Raw genomic sequence first — 26,900 nt, 5'->3', positions numbered from 1 at the left:
TCTGAAGCAGAAGACATCCTAGTCCTGTCTGCTGTCTTCTCTTTCTCCTTTGGATAACAGGCAATGATCATCTCAGCTTTGCCTCCTTTTACTCAGCTCAAGCCACCAGCTACCAGCTCTATCAAACCCTTGATTACTCCTATTAAATTTTGCCAGAAAGCTCTAACATGTATTCATTCTTCACAGTCTATCATCACCTTCCTCTCAGTAATTTCACCCTTAAAGAAAATCATATTTGTATGTCTCAGTAGCCATTATCCCCCAAACTTTACTTACTCAAAGTAAGCAATCAAAAAAGCCCTCACAAAAGAGATGCCTTTATGCCCCTGTTCCTTCTAAACCTACTGCCTCACTTCTGTGACAACAGACCCACAACCCATCTCTGGAGCGTTTCTCTCATATGCTTAACTCAGTTCTTTTGTGTTCTTTTTTACTGCACTCCAGGTCATCAGTCACCCATACTTCTGGCATGTCACCTTTGAGCCAACAATTCTTTCTAGTTAATCATATCAGAGAGATACAAAAACACCTCAACTCTTCATTAAGTGCATCATCTCCATAGTGCAAACTTGTTGCAAATATTTTTTAAGCTTATTACTCAGTCATTGCACTTCTCTTTAGGCTACTCCAGAGCCTCCCTTCCTTCATCTAAAAGGTCAGCTATTTCTCCTCACTTTTGAGCCTTTTGATGACCAAGGTCTCAAATATTCAACATATGTTATTGGGATGGCAATTTTGATTTGCCAAGTGTGCCAGCCCCTGTCATCCACTTGTTAAAGCTGTCGAAGAAGAACATTTTTTATTTCTTACAGGCAGACCCTTCAAGGAAGGGCACCCTAAACACCTACAACAACCTCTATTTATTTATCAAAGACAAAGAATCAGGGTGGGAAGGTGAAGTTATGTTCATCCTGTCAGTCTCTGGTATTGCACCCAAGCTGTGATCAACCTGCAGTGCACAGATTATCAGAACATCATTTTAGAAAAGCATGGTTACCCAAAAATACTTGTATTGTTTCAAAGGCAGAAAGGTATGAGGGCATACACCACATAGCAGCAGCCTGAACAGAAACTTTGAAAGCATCGCATGTGAAGTCAGCTGCAGCTCCTTCAAAGTATGGTCCTTAGGATGACAGAAACTTTTTTCACCACATTTAATTATTTGTGTAAATGTAATTGTAGATTTCAACATCTTGTTCTTCCCTTTTTCCCTCTTCTGCTCTATCTTGTTATTTCTTCTGGTTTATTTTGCTATTGCTATCTTTATTCAAATGAATTCATCCAAGTAACATGCTTGCATATAGTAAGATCATTTCCTCTTTCCCCTGCTCTGCCAAGCACGCAATTCACTAAATTGCAGAAACATGGAGTTGGATCACATATAAAATATTCATCCACTAAATTCTGGGGAAGGGCTTTCACAGCCTATATATCCTTTGAAAGATTTTCCTTATCATTACATCACTCACTGAGAGAAAAACAAGTTACTTCTCTCTTCAGATAACAACTAATCATGTCCTGCTTATCACTGCTTTTTTTGAAAGTCAGTTCTTCCCTCAGTATTTTCTTCTCAGGGGAAAAAAAATCCTTCAACTTTTCTTCTCATCAATCACTTTTAGAAATCCACTTCCTCTATTTCTACCTTTCTTTAAACATTTATCCTCATCCTTCTGAAAGTTCAGGCCACAGTATTTCAGAGGACATCTCCACAGCAGCAGGCACAGAATAGTCATTACCCAGGTCCATTCAGTCTCTCCATCCCAGATTGTCTCTCACTAGAGTTCAAAGCACACAAAACACTGGTGACATATTTTTGCCTTATAGTTCCATTTTAACCTCTAGATGATCTATAATATCATGATCTTACAGAGAAAATATGAATGATGTAAGTGCAGTATGAAACTGTGGCAAACCCAAACTGAATGCTCATATATAGCTCCCTACAACTTTGCATATGTGTTTTAAACAGAAGATGCTACACAAAGAAACTTTTTAATTTGAAAACAAGAAGCATTAGCTAAGAAAACATAAACAGTACCCAGAAATTTATTTCTAAAAGTAAAAGATTCATTGACCTTATTTAAAATAAAAATTTCTTCCTGTTTCTGTCTTAAGTTTAAAATAACTAAATCACTGTGAACCCTTTCATAAAAGAAAGTCCCTATAAAAAGCCAAATATTGCATATATTGTAATTGTAATGCAATCATTACAAATTACCCTACACTATGATGCAACCAGAAATGTGAAGACTCTATGCTTGTAATTATGACTGAAGAACATAAATTTATCTACTCTACCCAAATACAAATGTAACATTGCAGATCTCCACAATGAACAGATTTCACATGTATAGATCAATTTCTAGTTGGAAGGTCAAAATAAAGCATTAGGTAAAAATGAGTACTCAAAATAATTTCCAATGAAATAAAAAATCCCCCAAACTTTACAGCACAGGAATCTCTGAATCTTCGCTATGCATGAAAGGAGCAGCTTAGAGCTACTCTGATCTTTATTTTTCTGGTCTCTCTACAGTTACGACTCTTTCTCCCTCATTTATCCCAACACCAAAACAGAAACTCCACATTTGTTTTCTAATAGCAGTAGCTACCACCATCTTGTAACATTTTTTTCTTTATAAACCCAAGGAGGAAATGGGCCTGGGCTTCAAAATGAACCCCAGCAGAAGCAATAGTGCAGTGGTGTCCCTAGTTCTTGATTGAGCTAAGGATGTCAATGACAGGACTCTCACAACACAACCCTTAATCAGTCTGGCAAGAGACATTTTGTCCAGCTTCAAAGAAAACTATACCTTCTTCTTCCACAGGCTAAAAGGAAGATTGGTTATGTCCCATACTCTTTTTGTTTAGTTCCAGACTAAAATAATAACACATTTTTACTGTCTGAACTTCACCTGTTCTTTAACTTCCCGAAATAAACGGCGGGAGAACACAGATTTTATAAAGTACATTTATGACTTGCTCTTCCATTGGCAGGAAGATTCATCTTGGAAAAATAAGAACTTGGCAATAAAGACTCAGCAACTGATTTTCCCATTTTCCTTTTTTTAATTCTTCCTCAGTGCACTGCAAGGCATCACTAAACCCACAAAACAGACAGTACTGTCAACTCTCAGTTGTGTGAAGTAAAGGTGTTGGAACAATTCAGCCAAAGCTAAAACGCCAAAGATGAAACATGCAATGAGAGTACAATGGGGAGAAGTTATTGATACAATTCACTGAAGCAAAAATCAGTTTGTGAGGGCACAGTTACATATCTCCACATCCACAGCACGTTTCATCTTCAGTTCAATGACAGAAAACTAAGGGCTAACAATACACCAGCTCTCAGAGGAAAGGTCTGATGGTTTTGAGGGGAACCCACCTCTCTGTTCCATGCAATTGATACATGCTCCTTTGTGCTCTGATGAAGAGCTGCCAGGTGAACGTTTCCTCCTTAGATACCAGATTCCTAGCTTGTCCCCAGAACCAAGGACTTCTGCCCACAGCTGCACTGGTGTATTAACCCCCTGCTCACCCCTCTCTGGAAACACAGGGACACCTGGCAGGCTGAGCACTGAATCACATGGCAGTCGCTCTCTGAGACGTGCTGCAGGTGCTCCGGGGTGTGCTCAGGATGCCACGAAAACACGCTGGAACTGTCAAAACAAGCACCCTTCCCCAAATTTGCTATTAGAGCGACAATTCATAGATGAGGTTTTCAAGACAAAGTTGTAGTTCAAAACTGCAATAAGGAGAAAGAAAAGGGCCCCTTCTTCAGAACACACAACAGTATTTTCCAGTCACTTCTGAAGATTTCGCTGGAGCAAAGTGATGCAAGCCCCTTTTTTCCCTCACCTCCTTCAATCCACAATCCTACAAAAAGCAGGGATTTAATTCTAGCCCCTTCAGTCAGGCATGCCTTATAACCCTATTACCACTTCTATTAAATCTTTTCTTGGAACTGTGCACAGAACTACAGCAAGTCATGTAACCCACTAATCTCCACAAGGAATGCAGGAATAATAAGTAAATGAATAAGAATGGATTCAGGACAAGGAATGGCCACAAGGTATTTGCAAGGAATTAAACACACCATGTTTCATACAAGCTGCCTTCACACAATATCTATTTTGGTAGGATTAGAGCTGGATAGTGCAAGTTATTTTTTGTTTATTTCAGATGATGGAGGGTGGATTTTTTTTCCCCCAAGTTTCAAAGCAGACGGAGAAATGGTAATATTAGAAACCTGACATTTTGCACTCATTCCTGCTTGCATAACCATATGTTTTTATACCAAATGGGATTCCTTTGATGATTATGAAGATCTACTGCCGTGCATGATTTTACTTAGAGATTTTTCCTATACTCCCAAGACCTAAAATGACACAGAACAGAAAAGTGTCATCCAAGTTCTACAGCACACTTAATTTGTAACAAATTCTGAATATCTCCCTCTGTTCTGCTTGCTTTTATTCAGGGTAACAAGGAAGTTTTAATGCCAATACACACAAGTTTTAAAACATATGCCAGCTAAAGATAGTCATCTGATCTTTGAAATGTTCTTCACATGTAGGCACTGCACTTTCTCAGAAAAAGCAACAGAACTTACCCTCATCTGTAGGGTTGAACCCACAGATATCACAGATACATCGAACCCACTTATTCATCTCCTCCTCGCTGTCTGCTACCAAATAGAAAACTCGGTCTATAGTGTTGATATCAAAAATATAGCTGTTTTCAAACTCCTTTTTGTTGAACGTTAATCCAGCATCCACTTGTTGACACAAATTTAAGTCAATAATACGGATAGGCTTCTTGGCATGGTCATTTTTGTAGTATTCCAATACATCTGGATCCCCTGTTAAGCGGCCACTCCGAAGCACAAACCATCTTCTCTTCCATGCCTGGAAATTGGGGAGAGGAAAAAGGGAGAAAAATTAGAAGGAAGAAATCAGACTTTAAGACCTGTTGTGCGTGGTTTCAACCTGGGTTGAACCCTGTACTAATAAGTAGTTCAATTTTTATTCTAAGAGGTTACACACCAGATACCCACATTTGACATTATTTAGTTATTATTACAGCAGTGGACTTGAGGATTAGTGAATTTGTATTTTAAATTTTATATCTTGGCTTTGTTTGTAACAAGTGGATATATAAATTAAATCACTGTTTACAAAATGAGAAAGCATAAATACACTAAAGAAAAAGTGGGGTGGGGACCAGGAGAGGGGGGGAAAAAGCACACACAAAGGGCTTCTGAAGAAAGCTCTCATAGGCATGGGAAAACCAAAATAGAATACATCTTTAAGTGCTCCATGGTGTTTTGTTTCCAATATCTGTTGTTTCAAGCTGATGCATTTTAACTGAATTTTTCACTGATACTCAACGATAGCAACTTGCATTTAAAGAACAGACAATGCTCACATTGTACACTCTCCTCAATGCCAGGGCACGTCTGCACTCAGAACCTCATCATATTTCTACAGTAGTACTTCTTACAGAAAAAGAGCAACATTATTATTTTTTGAAACCGTTAGAGAGATGGGGGTGGAGAGAATGACCAAATGTTATAGTTTTACCATGTAGACTTGGTCTTTGGGGAAGATACAGAAGAAATGAATTTGATAGACTGACACTGTGCTTATTATACCAGCCCTCCTGATGCTGCAGAAAGACGCTGGTCTGAGAGAAAGGCAAAAGCAAAATGTCTCATTCTCTAACTAATCCTCAGCTGCCTTTCATCCCGTGGGCCTCCATCACCTGCCATAATTCTCATCAAAGACCTTAACTCAAACCACGCAACCAAGCTCAGCATACAGCTGTCCTGCTGCTTCCAGCTGCATCTTTACTGCCCCACTTGGCTGCACTTTTGTTCCTCAGCTCTATCAGCAATACTGTGCTAGCAGCTTCTTTATATAGTGCCAGGATAATGGGCACAGTGGAAGAAAACAGACATACTGTCATGGCCCACTACGAGAGCTGCACTGCTTTCACACTGAGAAGTCTGAAAGCAGAGCCCAGACACAGTGGGGAGCCATCACTGTGTCATCCATTTGCTCTTATACTTTTCAGCAAAGTTGGAGACCAAGGTAAATCAGTGCAGTAGCCAAGCCACTGTGCATTACCCCACAGAACCACACCATGCCCCAAGGCACTCCACCTGAAATTTCTTTAGGAAATCCAAACAAGATGGTCAGCAAGTCCTTTGGAAGATTAAAAAAAACCAGCAGAAGAAATGCATGAATAAGACAGGTGAGTACATTTTCCTTTTGACCAGCCATGGCTGCATCCTAACGAAGGAAAGAAATGGAATCAGCAAGGATGGTCCCAGAAGGGGTCAAGATGTGTGATGTCCTTTAAACACTGGGACAGCAGCTTTGAAAACAAGAGTTTCTTACTATGTATTAGGGAAAGATTCAGAGCCACTTTTGTGAGGCACAAGAGTGCACCCATTTAATTTTTTGTGGCTGCTACCTTCAAACAAACTTGTGGAAGGAGGACATAAGGGAGAAAGAGCAAGAACTCCACTGCCATCTCCGAGCTCTGAACAAGTGCCGTCAGCTTTGCCCCAGAGACTCACAAAACCCTCATTGTGAAGTAGGCATGCCTTTTCAGGGTATCAAGCTTACAAAGCTATTATGAAAAGATAATACAGAGAACAGGAGAAAGGGAAAAATGACAGACATCTTAATTAAGGCTTGTGTTCCATTCTCCAACTACCAAAGCTCTAAAAGTTTTTTTTTTTTAAATAATGTCTATACTTTACAAAACAATTGTATTTATTTTAGTTCTGAATAACAGCATCTGTCCTTAAATGCTGAACTATGTGAATCAAGTCAAAGTCTCAAGCAACTATTTCCATGGTAGCAGTAAGTTTAACTGGATGAACAGTTAAAATGTAGAAGATGTAAGAGATTAAACCCCTTCAATTTAGATTTCAAAAGTGAGTATATTCTAGTAGCACAGCTGGATAAGCACCATTTAACAGTGACCCAAAAACATTGGCAGAGTTTGTTTTGTTTCCCGTTTCCAAATCAAGTGACAACTTAGATGCTGGGATAACAGGAAACTTCAGTAGCGGAGGCTCTCTCTCTGGGCAAGGCTGATCACAGATAACTGCTACAAACTGCTTCAGAAACAAGCTTTATCTTTAACCTCAGCCTTCAGTCACTCAGATGAAATTTTCAAAGCAGAAATCAGGAGGAAAAAGATTCGAGATAGGAGAGGAGCAAGAGCAATTGAGAAGCATGATGCGTTTTGTCTCACAATTTGTGCAACAACAAAACCCCATGCAAAAAAACTCCATCAACTCTGTATCAACCAGGCGTGCCTCTTCTAAAAGTTTATTTCTTGTACTGTGTCAGGGAGTGAAAGGTTCTTAGCAATCCTGACAATTTCTGTTGAGTATTAATGAGTAAATAGGACTCTAAAACTGAGAAAAACCAACCAGCTAAAAAGAATTTCCTTTCAGCCCTTCAGGCTACAAAACAGCAACTATAAAGTATTTAAAACATTGAATTTAGCCTGCTAGCACCTGCTACTATTTTTGAAGAGTTTTCACATAGTGTATATGCGCACATTTATTTCAGTCCTATAGTGAGTCACACTCTCTGAAACTGGCACAGATTATATTCAAAAACAAAAGCAATTCCATAAACTACACACTAATAAGGCAGATACAAAGGTTCTCTGGATTACAGTACAAAGCACAATTTAGCAGCAGAATAAAGCTTAAAGCTAGACAAGCGAACTGACATCAGCACCCTTGCTAATCATAGTACAAAAGTGCCTCTATACTTTGTCAAAGTGCAAAATGAGCTCACATAAATCACTCTTTGTTATTTGAAAATATCTGGGATTCTTAAAGCTTGATCTATTTTTAACATTTGAGTATTTGTCGCTGCAACGATAGCTGTGCACTGCCCCACTGAAGTATAGAATAGTGTGTTATTTGTGTTGTATGTGCAAGGAAGAGCTTCTTCAGCAACAGCTTTCCAAAGAGAAATCTCTAAAAGAGAGAGTGCACATGTGCAAATACGTACTTATGCAAGTTTATAATCTTCTTTTTTTTTTAACCCATTTGGTCATTTTTGTTTGAAAATTTTGTGTTTCCTCTTACAGAAGAGCATGCTACAAACTATTTCTCATAATTGCCCAAAAAGATGCAACCAATTTATGACACAGGACAATTAAAGATACCAATTATTTATCTGTCACATAACTGATGGTATTATCAGCCATACATTATCCAATACTGGTTTTCTGTGCTACAAGTCAACTACTTTAAGTTTGAGAAGTCAAAAAAAACCAGCCAGTATACGATTTAAATATTTTGTACAGTTTTTTAATTTTGGGAAGAAAACTGAGCAAATTTTTTTTAAAAGAAAGATTTACTCAAATGTATAAAATGTGTTATTAATATAAATAGGGTTTAAAAATACATTTTATACTAGCACTTAGTCACTAAACACTGCTTGCAGAGCAAATACCTAATTCAGAAGAAAAATGGCTCCTTTTATAAGTGCTGTAAGGCAAACATCATGGCAATCAAGTTCACTAGAAGCCTGTGTAGGCTTTGTAAATTATTACAAAATACAGTTTAACAAGGTTTGCTGCTTTTCTCTGAGTCTAAGAAAGGCCTTGTGTGCCTCTCAGCTTGTTTTCTCCTCTGGGCTGCACAGCAGATCAGCTGGCCTAACACAGGACACCACCATGCCTGCCAAACATTGTCCTGCTTCTGTCATGAGACCATCGTATCATGAGACCATCATAACTATAGAAACGAGCTTGTTTGCTTGCTTTTGAGGGAGGCTGAAATGTGACAAGCTGCTCACCCACAGAGCATCAAATGATCAAAGGAACAGTGGAATTCTGTATCTTTCACACAGCATTTTGATTTACGAAGTAAAACCAAGGTATTCCTATGATTAGGATTTTATTTCCCTAAGGTATATGCACACTGCGGGTTTCAATGTGAATGAATGAGCTAAGAAATTGACAGAAAGCATCATGCAGCAGTGTTAGGGCTTAGTTGTGGTTTTTTTAACTACTCTAGCTAAAGTTGTATGCAGTACACAGAATTTACAATATATTCTATTTACAAGAGGCATATCTGTTGAAGAAGTTGTAGCTATACTTCCCTTAATCTTTACATTTAGCGATTATTTTCCCCTCCCCTCTCCTCATATTCACTTGAGATGTACCTCATTCAGCTGCTGGCTGTAGTTCAAAGATGTAGGAAATAGGGGATGTATGTGTAAATGGAAAGGGAAAGGAAGGAGGAAGGGGCAGGAAAGAGCAGATAATTTATATTTTTAAAAGGATTTAACCTTCCATTTAGATCCCCTTAAGCTGTTGCTCGAGAGGCCCAAATGATTACATGACACGTTTAAATAAAAGCTTAGAGATGTTAAATCAAAGACAGCTTTTTCTGGTCCATCTTTTACAGATTTTGCTCTCACATGGCTGAGTAACTGCTTACTGATATACTGATCGATTATCCTTCTGTAGTTTCCTACTGTTATTATCCACCATTCTAAGGTTGCTTAAAGCTGATTTTCCTCTTCTAGCACATTTGTCACCATTTCTCTTCTGGGTAGCATTAAGTAAAAAAAATCTTTCAAAACTGCTCCACACTGGCTAAGCCAAAGAGGGTATCACTTATACCCCACTTCAGTAACACTGCTAATAAATCTTTCCCCATGTATGACCATAAACCCAAGAATAAAATTACAAATCTCAGGCCTTCCTTCTCATCTCTCAAGTGAGCAGACATTTGTGCTTAGGTTTGCATCTCTGTACTCACAGAGTACTTTAAAAGGGCACTATTTGGCATCCTTGGCATCCTCTTTTCTCAGAGACGTCAACTAAGACCTGGCAGAAAGAAGTGACTTACCCAGGGGCACAAGGAAGATGCCAAAAAAATACCTGGTGTTTCATAAATGCGCAACAAGATATTTCATTGCTCCAAAATAACTTATGAAGTAAACAGAAGGCAGAACATGAACCAGAGAGAAGTAGGAACAGCAAAAGACACAGCCTGAGGTGACTTCATTATGCTCTTGTGGACATTTAAGTCCTGTAGCTACTATTGAGCATTTTTCAATTGTCTGCTGGGATCAAGATTTAATTTTCTTTATGTTTTTTGCTCCCACCTATTTCATCTATTCCTCTCCTTCTACTTATTTTTCAGTGCAAATTTTAAACAGTGGAATTGGTACACATCTTTGACAAACAACCAGAAGAAGGACCCCAAACAGAAGTGGAGTATTTCTGCTCCTTTTTGCATCCACATTTCCAGTGTCCAGATGTTCCAGTCATCGCAGAAGACAAACACACCTCTGGCACAGATTCACTGACTCATGTGTTAGACCTGTGCTCTGCATCCCAGTAGAAGCTCAAATGAAACAAAAGTAAAAGTATTCCTTCACACTGCGGTTCTTTTAAAATCCTGTTTGTGGTCAGCATAGACTAGCAACAACTATCACGGAGAAGCTTCATCCCGCAAGGCACGTACTTGGGAGGACTGCCGGGAAGTATCAAAAAGAGGTCACATTAGGTAACGATACTTCAAGTACAGGACTTTACTTTTTCCACTTGCTGCTCTTCTGGCTTGCAGGACTAACTCCAACATGGTGAAAAAGCAAAATTTCAAATGTTTTTGCTAAGAAATTAATGCTTGTAATTTCCATATGTATTTCTATACAGATTTCTTATTTTGGGGTGTTTTAAAGAAAGCATTTTCTGTAAATCTTTTAAAACCTTTTTGGTTGGTTGGTTTTGTGGGTTTTTTCAATTGGTTTCTTTTTTTACAGGCCATATCATGAGCACCAGGAACTGAAGAATATGTAATTACTAGTTATTTCTGAAACCCTTGTCATAACACCAACTGCCAGTAGACATCCTCTTGTCCTCTTCCCTAAAAATTATGCCCTTTATTTTTCAAAACGTAAGACAGAACAACTAAACTGAGCACAAAAAAAACCCAAAGGATGTTTAGTGTCTTAATTCTATACAGCAGAAACTGCAATTCCATGATTTGACAATAGTCCAAACATCCTACTTTTAGTAGTGCTAGATGCTAAGAAATGTAAGCACATTGCTGGAAAACAAACAAATGTGATATGAGGAAAACACTGAATGTGTTATGACTTTCTTTAAATACTTAAGACTTGTTTTCCAGGAAGCACCATCCTTTCTCACTGAGCAAAATAAGGAAAAAACAGTCTCAGTGGAAGTTTCCACTCTCCTGGCCATCATCCTGATCATCTGTTCCGAATACACACAAGGCCAAAATTTCCTGTTTTCAAACTATTGTCACCATTTTCTAGTCTTGTGCTGTCGATTCTAACTTTAGCTTGTTAAATAAACAAAACACTGAAAATACAGTAGAACAATACTTCCACACACATTTACTGTGAGCTCTGTTTCATAACTGATGTTTCAACACGTGAAGTAGTCTCCCTGCATTATTAAAGCTCAAAAAAAGGTGCAAAATAAAATGCAGACAATGTAGCACAAACTGCTGCTTTATTTTGTGCATCTGAAACTAACTGAATATCTTCCAGTTATCCAATATCTCTCCATTTTGCATGGGAATTCTTAATTTTTTCTTGCCTTTTGCATCTTTTTTTTCTACATCCTTATCCCTACTCCCAATGTGCAGTTGCGCAGCCAGGTCTGTATCATCTAATTCACATTAAACTGATCCTTATTACAATTGGTTTCAGTAAATACTTTTCTGCAACATGCCAGAAATTTTCTAATGGCAATCACAAACTTACTCCTGCACACCAGGGAGTTATCACCATCTCTTCACCAAAGGACAACTTATTCAGAGATATACAGAGCAATAAAGCAGAAGCCCTGCAGCAGCACCAAGACCTGAGCCCTCATTTCACTGACTCCAAACCAGGACCAGTGACCAGATCATCTCTCTATATTCCTACATCCTCTAATCCAATTAAAATGCCTAGAAAAGTTCCATTGGTTCTGACCTCTTGCAAACCCACCTTTTCACTTCTGGTTGTTCTCCTTCACCACCCATCCTGTATGGCCAAGACATAACTCCTAGGAACTTGCCAGGAACATGTTCCCCATCAGTGATATGAGCTTTGCCATCTCCTCTCATTGCTCCTTCTCACTCCTTTGTCAGCAATGAAGACACAACACTGACATGGCATGAAGTTTGCCTCGGCACAAGAAGTATAGCTGCTGCAGGTCGCTTACTCACACATCTACATGGTCTTTGGTTTGCTGCCTTGTTTCCCAGAATAATGTTTCCCCGTTTCTAAAATTTGGTCATTTCCTCTCTAATCATGAGCATGGTCTGATCATCCCCCTCTCAAGCCTTTCCCATATTCATCCTGTTTGAAATAATGCTGCCAGGAGAATCTCCCTTCTCTCATTCTGATTACATCATCTTCTATTTAAAGTTCTCCATTTACTGACTTGCTTTATTGCGCTTTTCATACCAGGTTCGGCTCATTTTTCCTTCTCTCCTACATCTCTCATCTTTCTTCTGAAGGCTTCCTGAACCAATAAGCAAGGGCAAGACATCTCCTTCCTTCAGATTCCTCCTAAAAATCAGCCCCTTTGACAGTGCTTGTGATCACCCAACCAAATTACAACCTGGCTTTGCATCACATGGATTTATTTAAGAAATAATGTTTTTGCGTATTCACCAGACAAAGGTTTGTTTGTTGTTGTTTTTTTTTTTTAAAGTTGCTTCAGTCTTTTCATCAGCTTTTAATTAGAAGTCACTTCTCCACACAAGTCTTAATCTAAGAAAGCAAACCATTCGGAGTAGGCTCTGCCCTGTTTATAGAAGTCTCTGTACATTTCTTATCACAAGGATTACTACCATGCTGACAGGACCCCCTTAACAAGACAAGGCAGAGAAGACACCAGCCATGCAGTTTGACTTGAATTCCACTGAGCTCATGGGTGTAGGTTGCATGAAAGCAACACCCAGAAAAATAAAAAACTTAGTATTTTAAATACGTGAAAAATTCAAAGCTGAAAAGTCAAGCCTACACTCCACTGATACCAACAGCAGCTTGCCCACTATGGCTGGGGATTAACTATTTCACCATATATTTTAATCTCTTCATTCCTCATTTCCAAGGAGTACAGTAATTTTGAAGCAGTTTGTAACAAGTTGGGGAAAAAATTCCCATTTTTCCAGATCACAAGCTCAGTGTTTCTTGTAGTATTTTGTACAAACTGGGTTTTGATTTTTTCCCTTCTTACTCACCCATGTAGATATCTATCTTCATCATCTGTGAAAGACTTATACACAAGGAAAAGCAAGACAAGACACTAGAATCTTGTAAAAACATGCAATTCCTAACAGGAGTTTGGATCCTCTAAAGGACACTGCAGTTGCAATGACCATACAACACATGCTTGCTTCACTGCTTCGTGTTTGGATCACTCAAGCATGCTCATTTTGCAAACAATATAAGAGATTTCTACAGATGACAGGAGGCCAAGCACATCATCTCTTCAACAAAATATTCGTAGGCTTAAGTCCTGTGCTTTGTAGTCCCTATAAAAGAAAGGGGATTTGAGCTACAGAAGCATCAGTTTGTCCAGCTTCAATAGGGAATGATGAATTACAAAGGATTTAGCAATGAATTAAGGATGATGGTACAAAGATACTACATAATTTCTACAATTTGCCTCCCAAGTGACTAACCTGGTTTAACCTACCAGTTGTATTAAAGAAGCTCCTACCCATCCATTAACACACAGTCTCCAATGGAAATTCAGTCTCCAATGGAAATTCTGGCTATGTTTTAAATAATCCCTACAAATTAAACTTAGGACATGTTGACACTCCATCCTTATCCATTCCCCATGAGAGCAAAGATGTACAGTTGCTGACATCTTTGCAAATCAAGTATGTGCAGACCAAAGCAGGAGCCTCTCTTGCAAATGAGTCAGCCACTGCTCCAGCAATGAAAGGACTGATACTTACTCAAGCCATTTTCCTCAGGCACAGTAAAGGGAAAGCTAAAGGAAACCTATTGTTCTGCCAAAGCTTTACAGGGATAATCAGCACAGTCATTTTTTATATACTGTGAGGCATTGCAAGGAATTCCTTATTCATATATAAGGAACATGGAATTCTTCCTCTTCATATAAAAAAGGGGAAGAATTAGGAATGGCAACCTGCATTTTAACACTAAAACTATTAACTTTCCCATTACAAATCACCATATCTGAAATGTGCATGCGCAGAGATGGCAGGGAGAGTTGCTAAGAAAAGTAAAGGCTAAGATAAAATAAAAATCAACGTTGTGTCTGATAAATACATTTTCACTTTACAGGGCTGAAAATATTTACCAATTAGGCTCCAGCAGTTTTTTTCTGAGCAGAACTGACCTGAAGAACTCCAGAGAAAAATTAATTTCAAAATAAACAAGCACAAAGTCCAAATTCTTTGCAAGACACTATGATACATAAATTCCTTTCACTATGCTCATTAACCCTGAGTTTCTACTGTAGCAAAAACATTGTTTTTCCAACAATGCAAACAATACTTTTAGATTCAAATAACTCACTGGCAGTAACAAAATGAATAAGAAATTCAGAAACCAGCAATATCACATACCAATAGCAAATTCAACTACATACCAGGATACTTGAAAATTAAGATGCTTCAATATAATTATTTGGATTAGCTTACAAAACACTCCTCCAGCTCTCATCAGCTCACATAAAAAAGTTTTCTATTCCTTACTGGACTGTAACAGTACCCTTGTGCTGTATATTATTGGGATGAAAGCTTTGTAAAACATAACCACCACAACCAATTCACAGCCGTGTGAACAGCCAAGGAATTACAGACAGCTCTTCAATAACAGCACAAATACAAAGATAAACTGCATCTTTTAGAGGGCTGTATTAATATACCTAGCACATGCCCACAAAGTACTGAAGCAATACATCACAGAGATCACAGAGCTTCTGCCTGCACTTCATGGCACAAAACCTTTCTTTTGTTTTTTTTCCTTTTTTCTTTCTTTTTTTTTTCTTTTTGAGCTAGTGATACAAGTGAACATATGGGTAGAGAGGTTTAGGCTCTTGCTTCAGGAACAGAATTTACTGAGTCAAGTTGTAAATCAAAATGAAAGCTCTTTTTGAACAAAAAAAAAATTCTAGCACAAAGATAACATTCTTTAAGGAAGCCCCTGTTTACTCACTCCAATTCATTCTCCACATACCTAAGTTACAAAGAAGAAAAGTAAACAACATCAAGAACACAGTTTTTGACTAGTTTACCTCTTCAAGTCTTCAGAAAATTTAAGCAATGTAGCCATTTCTGTAGTTGTGTCTACCCCAAAATAAGCAAAGCTTTCTTTTTCCTGCCGGCTTCCCACCTCACTCAACACCACCCTATCCTAATAACCTTTGACCAACAGGAAGCAGACACAATGGACTGAAAATAACAGCAATTGTAAGATTTCAAATGATTTAATACATGAGGGGTGGGCTTAAGATTTGAAAAACTTCCCTTGCTTTGGTTTTTCAACAGTTGCTTAAAACATGTTATCTACATAGACTTAAAATGTTAGTTCAAAATCCTAGGTTGAATGGAGCTAAAAACTGTGAAACTTTTATTAGGCACTACTAAGAGCACAGAGGTACAAATTCTTACATGCATTGAGATTTTAAGTCGTAGTCATTAGGCTGTTATATACAACTAACTTAGTTTTCCAGCAGTGTAAGCAAGAGCAGTAGAAATTTCTTAGAACATTATGTCTTTATTAAAAATACTTTTATTTATTGGAGCTTTTAGATCAGAAATAGGTATATGTCCCATAGAATAAGAAGACATTCATGTAAGAAATGCAATCGTCCATTTTAACACTGCAGTTAAACCATGGTGATGGAAAGGCACAGGTCAGTTTGCTAATACGAAAAAGACTTTTGCTAACTCTGAGTAGCTGAGATGCACTTTGTGGTGTGGAAGGAAAGATCTTTACTCCACACATAAAAGCCCAAGCAATGATCCCATATATCTCTTCATTAACAGTAAAAAATTCATGTGCTTTAGATTGTACCAACAGCTTGGCACAAACACCGGAGGGTTACAGATTCCAAAGTCCAAACAGGCAATTACAGCGTTTCTTTTTATTAGTTTTAATGGTTTTTGCCTTGCACCCCAAGTACCTGCTGATTATTATATTGCAAAGCCACAATCACGTCCCAGGTTCCTCCTCTGCGGTTACACCACAACATGCAGAGGTCACAGTCAGAAGAACAGAAGCACCAACTCAGAGAGAGACCCACCTCTTGTACGAGAGCTATACTGTGTTTTCCGTACAAAGGAAGGGGCAGGGGGTGGGATAAAGAGTCAGTATCATTTTTACACAGACTCCTGGTCCTGAGCACAAGACAACCAAACCTACGGTTCTCCCACAATCAGAGAGGTTGGTAATGTCCTCTGCCTTGTAAACACCAAGCAAAATTTCAAGCTGCAAGTATTACATGGAATTGTCACAAGCATGCTGAAATGCAAGGTCATGATAATTTCCCAACATTATTAATGTTCCAACATAATTCTGAGTACATTTGCTACCCCACACACACACTTTATCAAGCATTCGCTGCACCTCTATTGCACATTAGGCACTGCTCCATTTCATACACGTTTTAATCATGGAATTACAACAGAAACATTCTTTTCTTGGCAGGGGAAGCTCAGGCACTGCATCTCTGCAGGATAAGACTGGATCTACCTTGTCAATGCAGTATTTCATTAAGGTCTGCTAGAGCTCAAAATAACTACAGAGAAGCCCCTCATACCCCTCGGTATCCAACAACAACTTCCAAATACAAAACATCCAAGCAGCGCACGAGCAAGCTTCTGGGCACAGTAGACAAGCCACCACTGACATGTTAGAAGAGTAGCTTGAAGCACAAATAGTTCAACAAGGAAAGCAAATACGAGGTCCTCAGCCAGCCTGCAGTTTAAGAGTCCCTTGTAACCACTCTGTCTGCTAATAGGACCCTTCTCTTCCCTTCCCCCATTTTAAGACACAACCTGATGCCATCACACCAAGGAATAACAGAGAAAGGATATCCTGCCTAGATTTTCCATTATACAGATCAAATCATCAATCCAGAGAGGTCTTTGCTTACACATGGGATAAAAAGAAGATGCTTCCAACTGATAAACCCTGAGAGGAAGCAAGGTTGGCTCCATGACTATTTTTAAATAGTTAGCATTCACACAATGGCCTAAAATTAAAGGCCAACCCCCAGGGTCCATGAAACCTTCATTAAAAATAAAATGAAAATTAAAAAATAGAGAGCTAGGATGTTTGAGAGGGGAAAAGCAAAAACAAAAGAACTAGAAGGTGACATATAATTATGCTTCTTCCCAGACTCACCTTCAATTCAGTTTGGATGCTAAGTTTAAGTAAATTAAAAGATAGGAAGCTTTATGTCATTTTCTCTAAAAATTAAGCATTTCCTTCAACAACTGCTGGGAGAAATCTTTCTTCAACAGCTCTTGTCATTTTGACTAATACTCTTTTGCTGAAAGTATCATTTGACAGAAAGTAAGTCAACAGAGAAAAATAAAAATATCTTTATGTAGCTGTATTATCAAAGGAGGAACTTGTTTCCTAGCCCTCATTTCCAAGGCCAGATACCACAGCTGTGCTGCAGCTCCAGCTGAACAGCTCCCTATGTCTCACCACCTACCAGACAAAGGGCATTTAGTTTACCAAATGGGCAGTGCTACACATTTAGCTCAGTTAAAAGCATCCCACATCTAAGGCTTCATCTAAGTGTAAGAAAAGTCACGCTTTATGCATCTGGACAGATGATGAATACAAACATCTTTGGTATAATCTAAGGATAAATCATTTAAGTGGCATCATTTCAACATTAAATTCACTAAAAATACATTCTTATGTCAGGCATTTCTCTGGATAAAGAACAAGATGAGGCAAAAGGCCCTGTAAGATCATCCTTGTAATCTAGGAAATGCCCACAAACTGAAGACATTTTAAATATCACCATTCATCTCCACGTTTTACTGCTAAGAAGGATTTCTTCTTTTAAGCATTTATCCTTGTGGAGGTTGTTGTTCTTGTTCTTTTTAATAACAGCATCCTTGTGATGACTAACTAAGAGACTCATGGAAAACAAAAATTTCTGATCTCACCACAAACTATTCCCCTCCTCCTCTGTGAACTCGATAAAAAGTGAACAATTAGCCTGCTGTTTGCTCAGTACAGTGAGATTGTTCATTTCTTCATTTGTATCAGATCACATCACGGAATACAGAAAAACATTAAAAATACTTTAAAGAAAAATATCTACCATTAAACTACCAACACTGCTCTGAGAATTTAAACCTCATCAGATTTTTATCATTTCTTTTGTAGTTTTGAGTGTATTCAAGTGTTACAGCCCCTTTACCTTATCTGGTTTGCAAAGTACTTCACGTTTTTACGTTTTGCTCTTTAACATGAAAAGCAAGCACTGCATTATCCATCTGCTTTTTCCATCTTTTTTTTGTGAGAGTTTCATAACTGGTTTCATTTCACTATAAAAATGTTTAATTTTTAACTTATGGGCAGGAAAGGAACTCTAAAGCAGGACTCCTTGTTACTTTATTTGCTGTCTTTCTTATACACCTAAACGGCATCTACTTTGTTTACTGACTGGAAGTCCTTACCACTGCCAGCACTTCAGGAACACTGTGACTGTGGAAAGGGAAAAACATGTTTTTCTACATTTTGTTTGTCATATAACAGAATTATAAGGTACACATGCAGAAGTTTCAAAATATTTTTAACAGCGGATAACCTCAAATGGACAAAACAACTTAATTCAGCAGGTACCTTATCTCAACTCCGAATTTAACCCTTATCATTCTGGAGCCACTTATGAGTAATAATAACTCATAATGATGTAATGTAATGTAATGTAATGTAAGATGTAAGTAATAACGATTTGCTATGGCACTGGTTATTTTTCAATATCTGTATCATGACACTGACAAAGTGTATTCTATTTCTAAAAATGATGTTTTTTAGTCCTTAAAATGGAAAGAGCTTTGAGACAACAGCAAGAGGCATGAAATCCGAAACAAGATTTAATTTTGTACAGTACCTTGTACAAAATTTTCCACTTCTTAAATCTATATATCACAACATTATTTATGTGAATCCAGTAAGGCACACTTTGATGATTTAAATTTGAACAGGTTGTTTTGCCTCTGCTGCAAGCCTCTTCCTCCCAGAAAGCTGCAGAGCTGAAGCTGCTTATTCACCACTTGAATCATGAGAGAAGAACTAAGACTAGTAATAACAATGTCAAACCAGATTTTTGGAAATCAGTGAAGCAGAGTGACTGTATCTTCACTGTCACTGACTGCACAGGCAAGACACTACTAATGACACTTTATTTGTACTGCTGCCCTCAGCTCCAGCCCCCAGCCAGGCAGGTGCCACTTTACTGGAGCTACTACATGACTTGAGAGCACTTGTTATGTTCGACAGGCAGAGAGGCCAAAGGCTGAGTGACATGGAAACAAAGGCATTCTCACTTTTGGTAACAGGCTGATGTGCCAGAGTGGCCAGAACGTCCATTCTTACACTCCCATTTAAAAATTTTCTATAGAAAATAAGACATATTCCAGCAGATTGGGTAAGTCAGCTCAGATTTTACTAAAGCAAAATTACACCACGGGCCAGTGAAGATCGGAAGATTCTGAGGATGGGATGATGGCATGATATAGCCAGAGTGTTTAGATTCAAAAACAAACTTTAAAACATAAATACTGCTAGAACTGCTCACATCAGCTACTGATGGACACAATCCAAATTGTTTCAACCCAGAGAAAAATTATTTTGGTGATCAAAGTCTCTGAATCAAAGTAATAATAAAAAGCACTTATATTAATATCTTGGCACCTTAACCAAAATATGCTGATCAATCAATTTGTTAGTCATTTCATGACTAATAAATAAGCATAACCAGTATTTATTGTATGCTTTCTACCTCTTACAACTCTGCTCAAACACTATAATAAAAGCATAGTTTAATGGTTCACAGTTTAATGGTTTGCCATACTATGAATTCCTACCCACAGTGGCAGGGATAGATGATTTTCTGCAATACCTTGTGCCTGAACTAGACATACAAATTAAACACCTTCTGCCTGACAGCATGGGATGCAGCTTGGGGGAGAAGCTATAGGTGAACTTCTCTTAGCATTTAAAAGAGGTATCACATCATACCAACAGAATTGTAAAAATTCCCACAGAATGTAAGAAAAGTTTCAGTGATTTTATCACACACAACAGAAATGAGCTGGCAGGGTAGAGGCATATACAAATGACTGCTTTCTCTTTGATTCACAATATTTAGATTGTTATTTCCAGACCAGGTAAAACAAATTGGTGTTATGATACTATTGTTAGGCTGCATGTATAAACATACTTATGCACCTTTGGAGGCAGGCCAGCCAGCTCAGCAAACACATTACAAAAGAAACAGCAAAGAGGTAGAGCACGAGCTGCTGCTCGGGTTCACCCACCAGGCTGTTATGGGAGGTGGGAAGGAAGAAAACGGCACAAAACAGTGGAGCAAAATATGTTGTTAACACACTATTTTAAGAAATGTGGCAAGTTTCTTGGAAAAAAAAAAAGCTCAGGAGTTGGTTCAGGCTTAGCAAAATAACTCCTGAACATTTGATACAGACAGACAATCAAGTATTTTCAATCACCTGGCTTAACCCCAGGCAAAAGAAACAAAGGAACAGTGGATACAGATTTCTTACAGTGAAAGGAAAATTGGTGGGCAAAGCACAAATTACCATCAGCAAAATTTTAGCCAGTAGAAAAAAAACTATTTGTTTTCTTTAAGAACAAAGAATAAGGACAAAAAACACATTCTGGGTAACCCAGATCTTCCAATGCATTTTCTAAGGAGGAGGGCTCAGTCTTACCCCCCTCTCTTCTGCAACAGCTCAGGCACTTGACTCCAATTCTCCACTCTACCCAATATTTACCTAAAAAATGACATTAAAAATACTTTTTTCCTCAGTCCAGTCAGGAGAGGAGTTTGGAGACAGGTCATTTACAGCTATTTTCCAGGGAACTCAGTTTACAGATACAGAGTTGAAACAAGTATATCTGAACAAGTATATCTGAAGAGAGATTATGGATTTTTCAGCCATTACACCCAGCCTATATAAGCAGAAAAAGAGTTATAACTTTTAAATAAGAAAGGCGGACTAACCAATACAGTCACGGATTAATCTCCCTAGCTTACCTTCTGTCTTGGTGATCCTGAAGTCACTTATCTGTTCCAACAGCCAACAGGGCTGAGGTATCAACCCTGGAGTTCATGTTCTAAGCACACCCAACATGCAAAAAGAAGAAAGCTGCATGAAGAAGTAAAGCCAGTAACTCATGCCCTTTGGAAAGGGTCTTGTGAGGTTTCTCATTCCTGATTTGCTCTCCTTCATTCACGGGAGACGCTCTGGAAAGAGTAAGCTGGGTTGCACTCATACCAACAAAGGAGGTTTCTATTCTCATACTCAAAACACTTGCCTTGTTTCATGGAAACACTCCATAATTTTATATTCTGTTCAGAGGAACAGGTCCTTCACTGGCAAAATACAGCTGCACAACAAAGCCTGACTTTGCCCTTAAAGTAAAAAGCAACTGCAAAGTAGTGCCATTAACAGAGTAGCCCCAGACATTTCAGGAAGCATCAGGACTTGACCAAGGTCTCCAAAAAGGAGCTCTTGCAATAATTCATACGTGAGAGCAAGCTAAAGTTGAAATGGAAAATATTTTCCTAAGTATACACACCAGATATTGTAAGAATCAATTCACTTCAGTCTACAATACAGAAAGATAACTACAGAAAAATAACACTTTGTGAACAGTTCAAAAGTTTTTTTAAAATGCAAAAAATTAGAACACTTATCAATTCATTTCTTTTCTTAAGTATTTGGTATTTGTCATGGTTTGACAAAAACCAGGCTGTGCTAAACCAACACGTTTGAGGAGACTTTACTTGATTTTGCATATAAATTATTGGCCTGCCTCTAATTTACCTATCACTGATAGCCAATATAACCCTGGATTTTAAAATCAATCACAAGATCATGTCTCCCATCATCAAGCTATGCCATTTTTAGTAAGCCAGTAAAATTAAACCTGAAAACTTGATGTGCATTTGCTCTGCAGATCACAATTCACACAATACTGGTGTCTGTAAACAGTACAAGTTTGTGATTTTGTTTATTGTCAAATACACATGAAAAAACATTCTCTTCACAGGTGTATATTGCCCCACTTCTTCACACACTGGAACAGGCTGTTGTGGATTTTTGGTTTTGCACTGGCTTTTTTTTTTTTTTCTGACACCAGATCCAAAAAAGCTCCTAGACAAAGGTCACTTTCTTGCAGAACTGCCAAATAAATAAACCACACTTGACAACAGAATTCATAAGATAACACATTGCTGGGATTCCCTTGCCAAAAAATAGACTCTCTGTGCTTTGTCTCACTGGATGTGATTATTAGTGTCACATAGTACTTTCTCTAGGCAGAAGAAGTGGAAGAACTGCTCAGGACTCAATGGAAGTTACAAATCTTTCTTCTTGTTTGTTCTCAAACTCCCAACAGATTAATTGGGCTGGTTTTTAATACAGAAAAATCTGACTATACAGCAACAGTGGTCATTACCCGTCTCAGAATAGCAGTCCTGACCTTCCAAAATTCTGGTCTAGCAACCCTTGCATTATAAATATTGTAACACTGGAGATCCAGAATTAGAAATTTTGTAGCTTGCTAGCAAAAGCAAAGCTCAAGTATAGAACTAGTCAAGCATAATACTTTTAATTTGAAATTCAGTGTTTTCAATGAGCTCCTTAAAACAAGTAGCATGTGAAGAAGTCAGGTAGGGTTTCTGTGCACCACCAGCTCTGGTACGAGCATGTGCTGCCTGCCACACTGCTTGTAAACAGGACAGGCAAGAGGATAAGGAGTGACACTCACACTACACCTCATCACAAAGGCAAAGCCAACCTGAAGGAAAAACACAGATACCCTATAAAAACAGAACAGCAATGTATACATTGCAATGTTCCATAGGAAGTTACACAAAGCATATCCTTCCAACGTTAACAGTACAGAATTTCACGAAGAACAGCAAAGCATGATAAAACTAACACAAGGCTGACAGTGATTTTGAGAGGAAACTTAAAATCATACAGAACCTTACTTTTAAACACAGAAAGATGGAACATCCTTCATCAGCCTCCAGCTGCTGCAACTATTATCCAGGAGAAAAACCCAGCAAGATATCCATTTCAGTCTCACTCCAAGGAGAGCACTACACTTATTTAGCATCAGTTCCCAACAGCAATACAACTGAAAGCTCTGCAATCTGGTAGACTCCATGAAGTTTTTAATCATCTAATGAGATTACCTCATCCGTGTGTGGTTTCACAATGCAGTCTCAATGGTAGCCCATTATGCCAGTCCCCTGACACGCAGTATCAATCATGCTAATCGGCTTACTCTGCTATCACTCCTACAGAGACACACTGCCATGCACAGAAACCAAAACCCGGCACAGTTTCTACCCCACAGGTTAAAAGGGATTGTGGAGAGAAAACACTGCTAGCTCCAAGCCTAAAATAAATGTCACTTCTATCCAGCAGGTTATGAGCCACGTTCCACTATTAAATTTTACATACATATGCTATGTATTCTATATGACAGCACTCTCATGGAGAACATGAAGTTTACATGTAACAATTTACATGTTTACAGTTAATAAATATCAAGTTGGAAAAATCTTAAAGCTTCACAGAACATCAGTAGCTGCCTTTTCTGAGACACAAGCATCTTCTCCAGGTACCATCAAGTGGAGCTCTCAAAGCACAGGCCCCTGCCCGTTTTACTGTTACCAACATAAAAATGCTACAGTAATTAATGCTCTTCATTCATCAATGCCAGAAGCATCCAACCTCAAAGTAACATAAGGCATGTACAAATAAAACTTGTTCTATTTGACAGATGAGGGTAATGAGAAAACCTAAATATTACTGCTAAGTGTAGTCTACATTTTGTGCTTTGGTTGCAAGTGGAAAAATAACCCTGGGTTTTGATGTTTTCCAAAGTAAGACAGGGATACAGCTGTTGTATATAAATAGTTAAAATAACCAGGGACACTACACAGCTCAAAAGACAAAGAGAATAAGACCCTCCAGCATCAGGTTTTATACAAGAAAGATTAAGCAGCTTGCCCAAAGAAGTCATGGGCAAAAATCTAAGACATCCCCGTTAATTAGCACTACCTTATCATACTGGCTTTACCTGTTACACTTTTCCCAAAGCACTTGGAAATAGTGCCACCTGAATTTCAACACATCTTCATTCAATTAAGGAAATTAACACATAGTTAACAATACCACTTTTTTTTAATAGCTGCATGTATCTAGACTTGACTGGGGAGTATAGAACAGGTCTCCCTAACACCTTCTCTAGTGTCTCCTTTTACCACTAGGTGCTTTCAATATCATGATGGAAAGGGAAGGGAAATTAGATAAAGGAGACCAGATGAGTACCATAAAATTATAATCTCATCACATTGAGCTTGAAAAATATAGAACCACTTAAAACTTGATACAACCTGTAAAACGTAAGGATTTCAAATTAAAAAAAAAATATTAAAAAGACAAAAAAAAAGGAAAAATACACACACAACTAATATGAAGCAGCTTTACACACTTACAACCCTGATTGATTATCAGCCCATTTTGCTGGGCCAAGCATCCCAAACTCTTCTGAAAGCAGTCCACTGCCAGAATACTTACTTAAAATGGAAATGAAAAATGGGAAAGACCAGCATGGCAATGTCAGGGCAATAAGGGTTTGGACCTTGTTATCCCAAATTAACTGCCTCATAGGCCACTGACTCAGCTGGCCCAACAGAAGCCAGGATCAGACTTGGGACTCTTGCTTTGCTGAGCAGTCTTTTTTTTTAGAGATTAAGATACCAAAAAGTAACTTTGTGGAATTTGACATTCGAGACAAAACACATATCTTCGAAAATATCTACATTTTCTGCCCTACTTTTCCACCATACTCAATTCAAGCAGTTCTATTTTTTAATAGGATATCATTTTTGCACATCCCAAAGTGAAGGCAAACAGCTCTAGTTCAAATAACTAAGTAAAGACTTATAAATAATTTACCCTTGCTACCCAAATATATACTAGCCCTTCAGAACAGAATATAAAATTGTTAATATAGTTTAAAAACCACACAAAATCAAAACCATAGATACAAATCATCAATGCTTCTTCCACTGTTACAACAAAATAACTGAGCTGATACAAAGGAAACAAGACAGAGGGGGGGAGGGAAAATGCACGTGCCTTGGCTACAAAGAGAAGTGTGCAGGAAAAATATAAATCTCTAATACTGTTTTACTTCATCTAAAGTATCAAATATTGGTATTAAAAGCAGCATTATTATTCTGCCACTAGTATAACACTGAAATCTACCTAGAAAGGGCAACTGTTAGTCTCAGTGAGCATGGAACACTCACAGTGCAAAAGTGCCTGTCTTTAAACTGCTGAGCTGTTAATAGACTTAAATATTTAAATCTATCCCATCCAGGAACTTTCTATTGTTTTCAAATGCAAACAATACTCCAAAAGTCTGAGACCAAGATTTTCCTTCCCACCCCCTGCAAAAAGCTCCTGTTGAAAAACACTGAAAGGCTTTCCAGGGTCTCTCAGCCTTCCTACTGAAACAATTTAACAGGGATAGAGGACAAAGAAGGACATCTTGCTTAAACAAACCAGTAATTATCAAATTTTTACTCCTTTTCTCACACACAGTCAGCTTATGACAGATATCCAGGACCAAAAGCCATTAGCACAACCAGTTAAAACATGATTTAGCTAAGACAATACTATAATGGGAGATGTTAGGCAACCTAAAACATTGAAATTCATTGGATGGTCTATCTGTAACAAGATTCCTGCTGTTATAATGTTAGTTTTCATAGGATCCAAAATGCTAATTGAATGAAAAGTCAAAAAATGTGTGAATTGCACTCTCAGTGTGGAAAATAAACAACAAGAGATCAACTTTATATGAAGTTTGTTTTACCATGCATCCCAAGTTTGCTTAATGCCTCTGTGTGATATTCTATAAAATAGTCATCTGGATTAAAATAACTCTAAGCTCAGGTAGGAGAGTCACATAAAGCCCAGGGAAGCTGCATTAGGATGAGAGAACTCATTTCTAATAGCAGAGCTGTGCCTTTACCAGCTTTCTTGTTGGGGTTCCTCCCCCCTGCCATGGGGTCCTGGGAAAGGGGAGACTGGGGTAGAGGCACGGCCTAGGCACGGGGTCTCCCTGCTCCCTGGTCACATGTACCCTAATCCTGTTCCCCACTGGTTATTTTGTGTTCCCCTGCCCAGGAAGGACCCTGGTTGTCCCGTGATTGTGCTGTTCTTCAGCAGTTCCCCGGCCATGCGGCTGGAGAATAAAGATCTCTGAAACTTCTATCAAGAATCTGTCCCTATTTCTTTCCACGGGCCTCACTGTCTAATGCATGTTGCAGGAGACCCCACCGCAACACTTTCTGTCACTCATTTAGCAGTGGGACTATTTTTCTCCCACAATCATTTTCGTTATTCACAGCAGAAAATCACATCATGGCCAGAAATAAGCACATTGTACTGCTGACTAGACCCAGCATCACAGAGATACCCCGGAACTTGCTCATTATCATGAAAGACCAGTGAATCACCAAGAGTGCTCAGAGGACAAAAAAGGGGGAAAAAAAGTTGCCCTGAAAAAAAAAAAATCAAGCATATCATGTCACTATTC

At 38.3% G+C, this 26,900-nt stretch overlaps 1 protein-coding gene across 6 annotated transcripts in view; it reads right to left on the bottom strand.

The window, feature by feature from the left end:
- The window catches only part of GAB1 (GRB2 associated binding protein 1), a 95,273-nt gene that overhangs the window by 34,023 nt on the left and 34,350 nt on the right, over positions 1–26,900 (bottom strand). For all 6 annotated transcript variants that reach the window (XM_069012756.1, XM_069012755.1, XM_069012759.1 and 3 more), the window contains exon 2: positions 4,610–4,904. In XM_069012756.1, coding sequence (XP_068868857.1) covers positions 4,610–4,904 — 295 coding nt within the window. The remainder of the gene's footprint in view (positions 1–4,609; positions 4,905–26,900) is intronic.

This window comes from Aphelocoma coerulescens, chromosome 4, assembly GCF_041296385.1.
Source record: "Aphelocoma coerulescens isolate FSJ_1873_10779 chromosome 4, UR_Acoe_1.0, whole genome shotgun sequence".
Classification (NCBI taxonomy): domain Eukaryota; kingdom Metazoa; phylum Chordata; class Aves; order Passeriformes; family Corvidae; genus Aphelocoma; species Aphelocoma coerulescens.
This window is presented reverse-complemented; position numbering and strand designations above follow the sequence as displayed.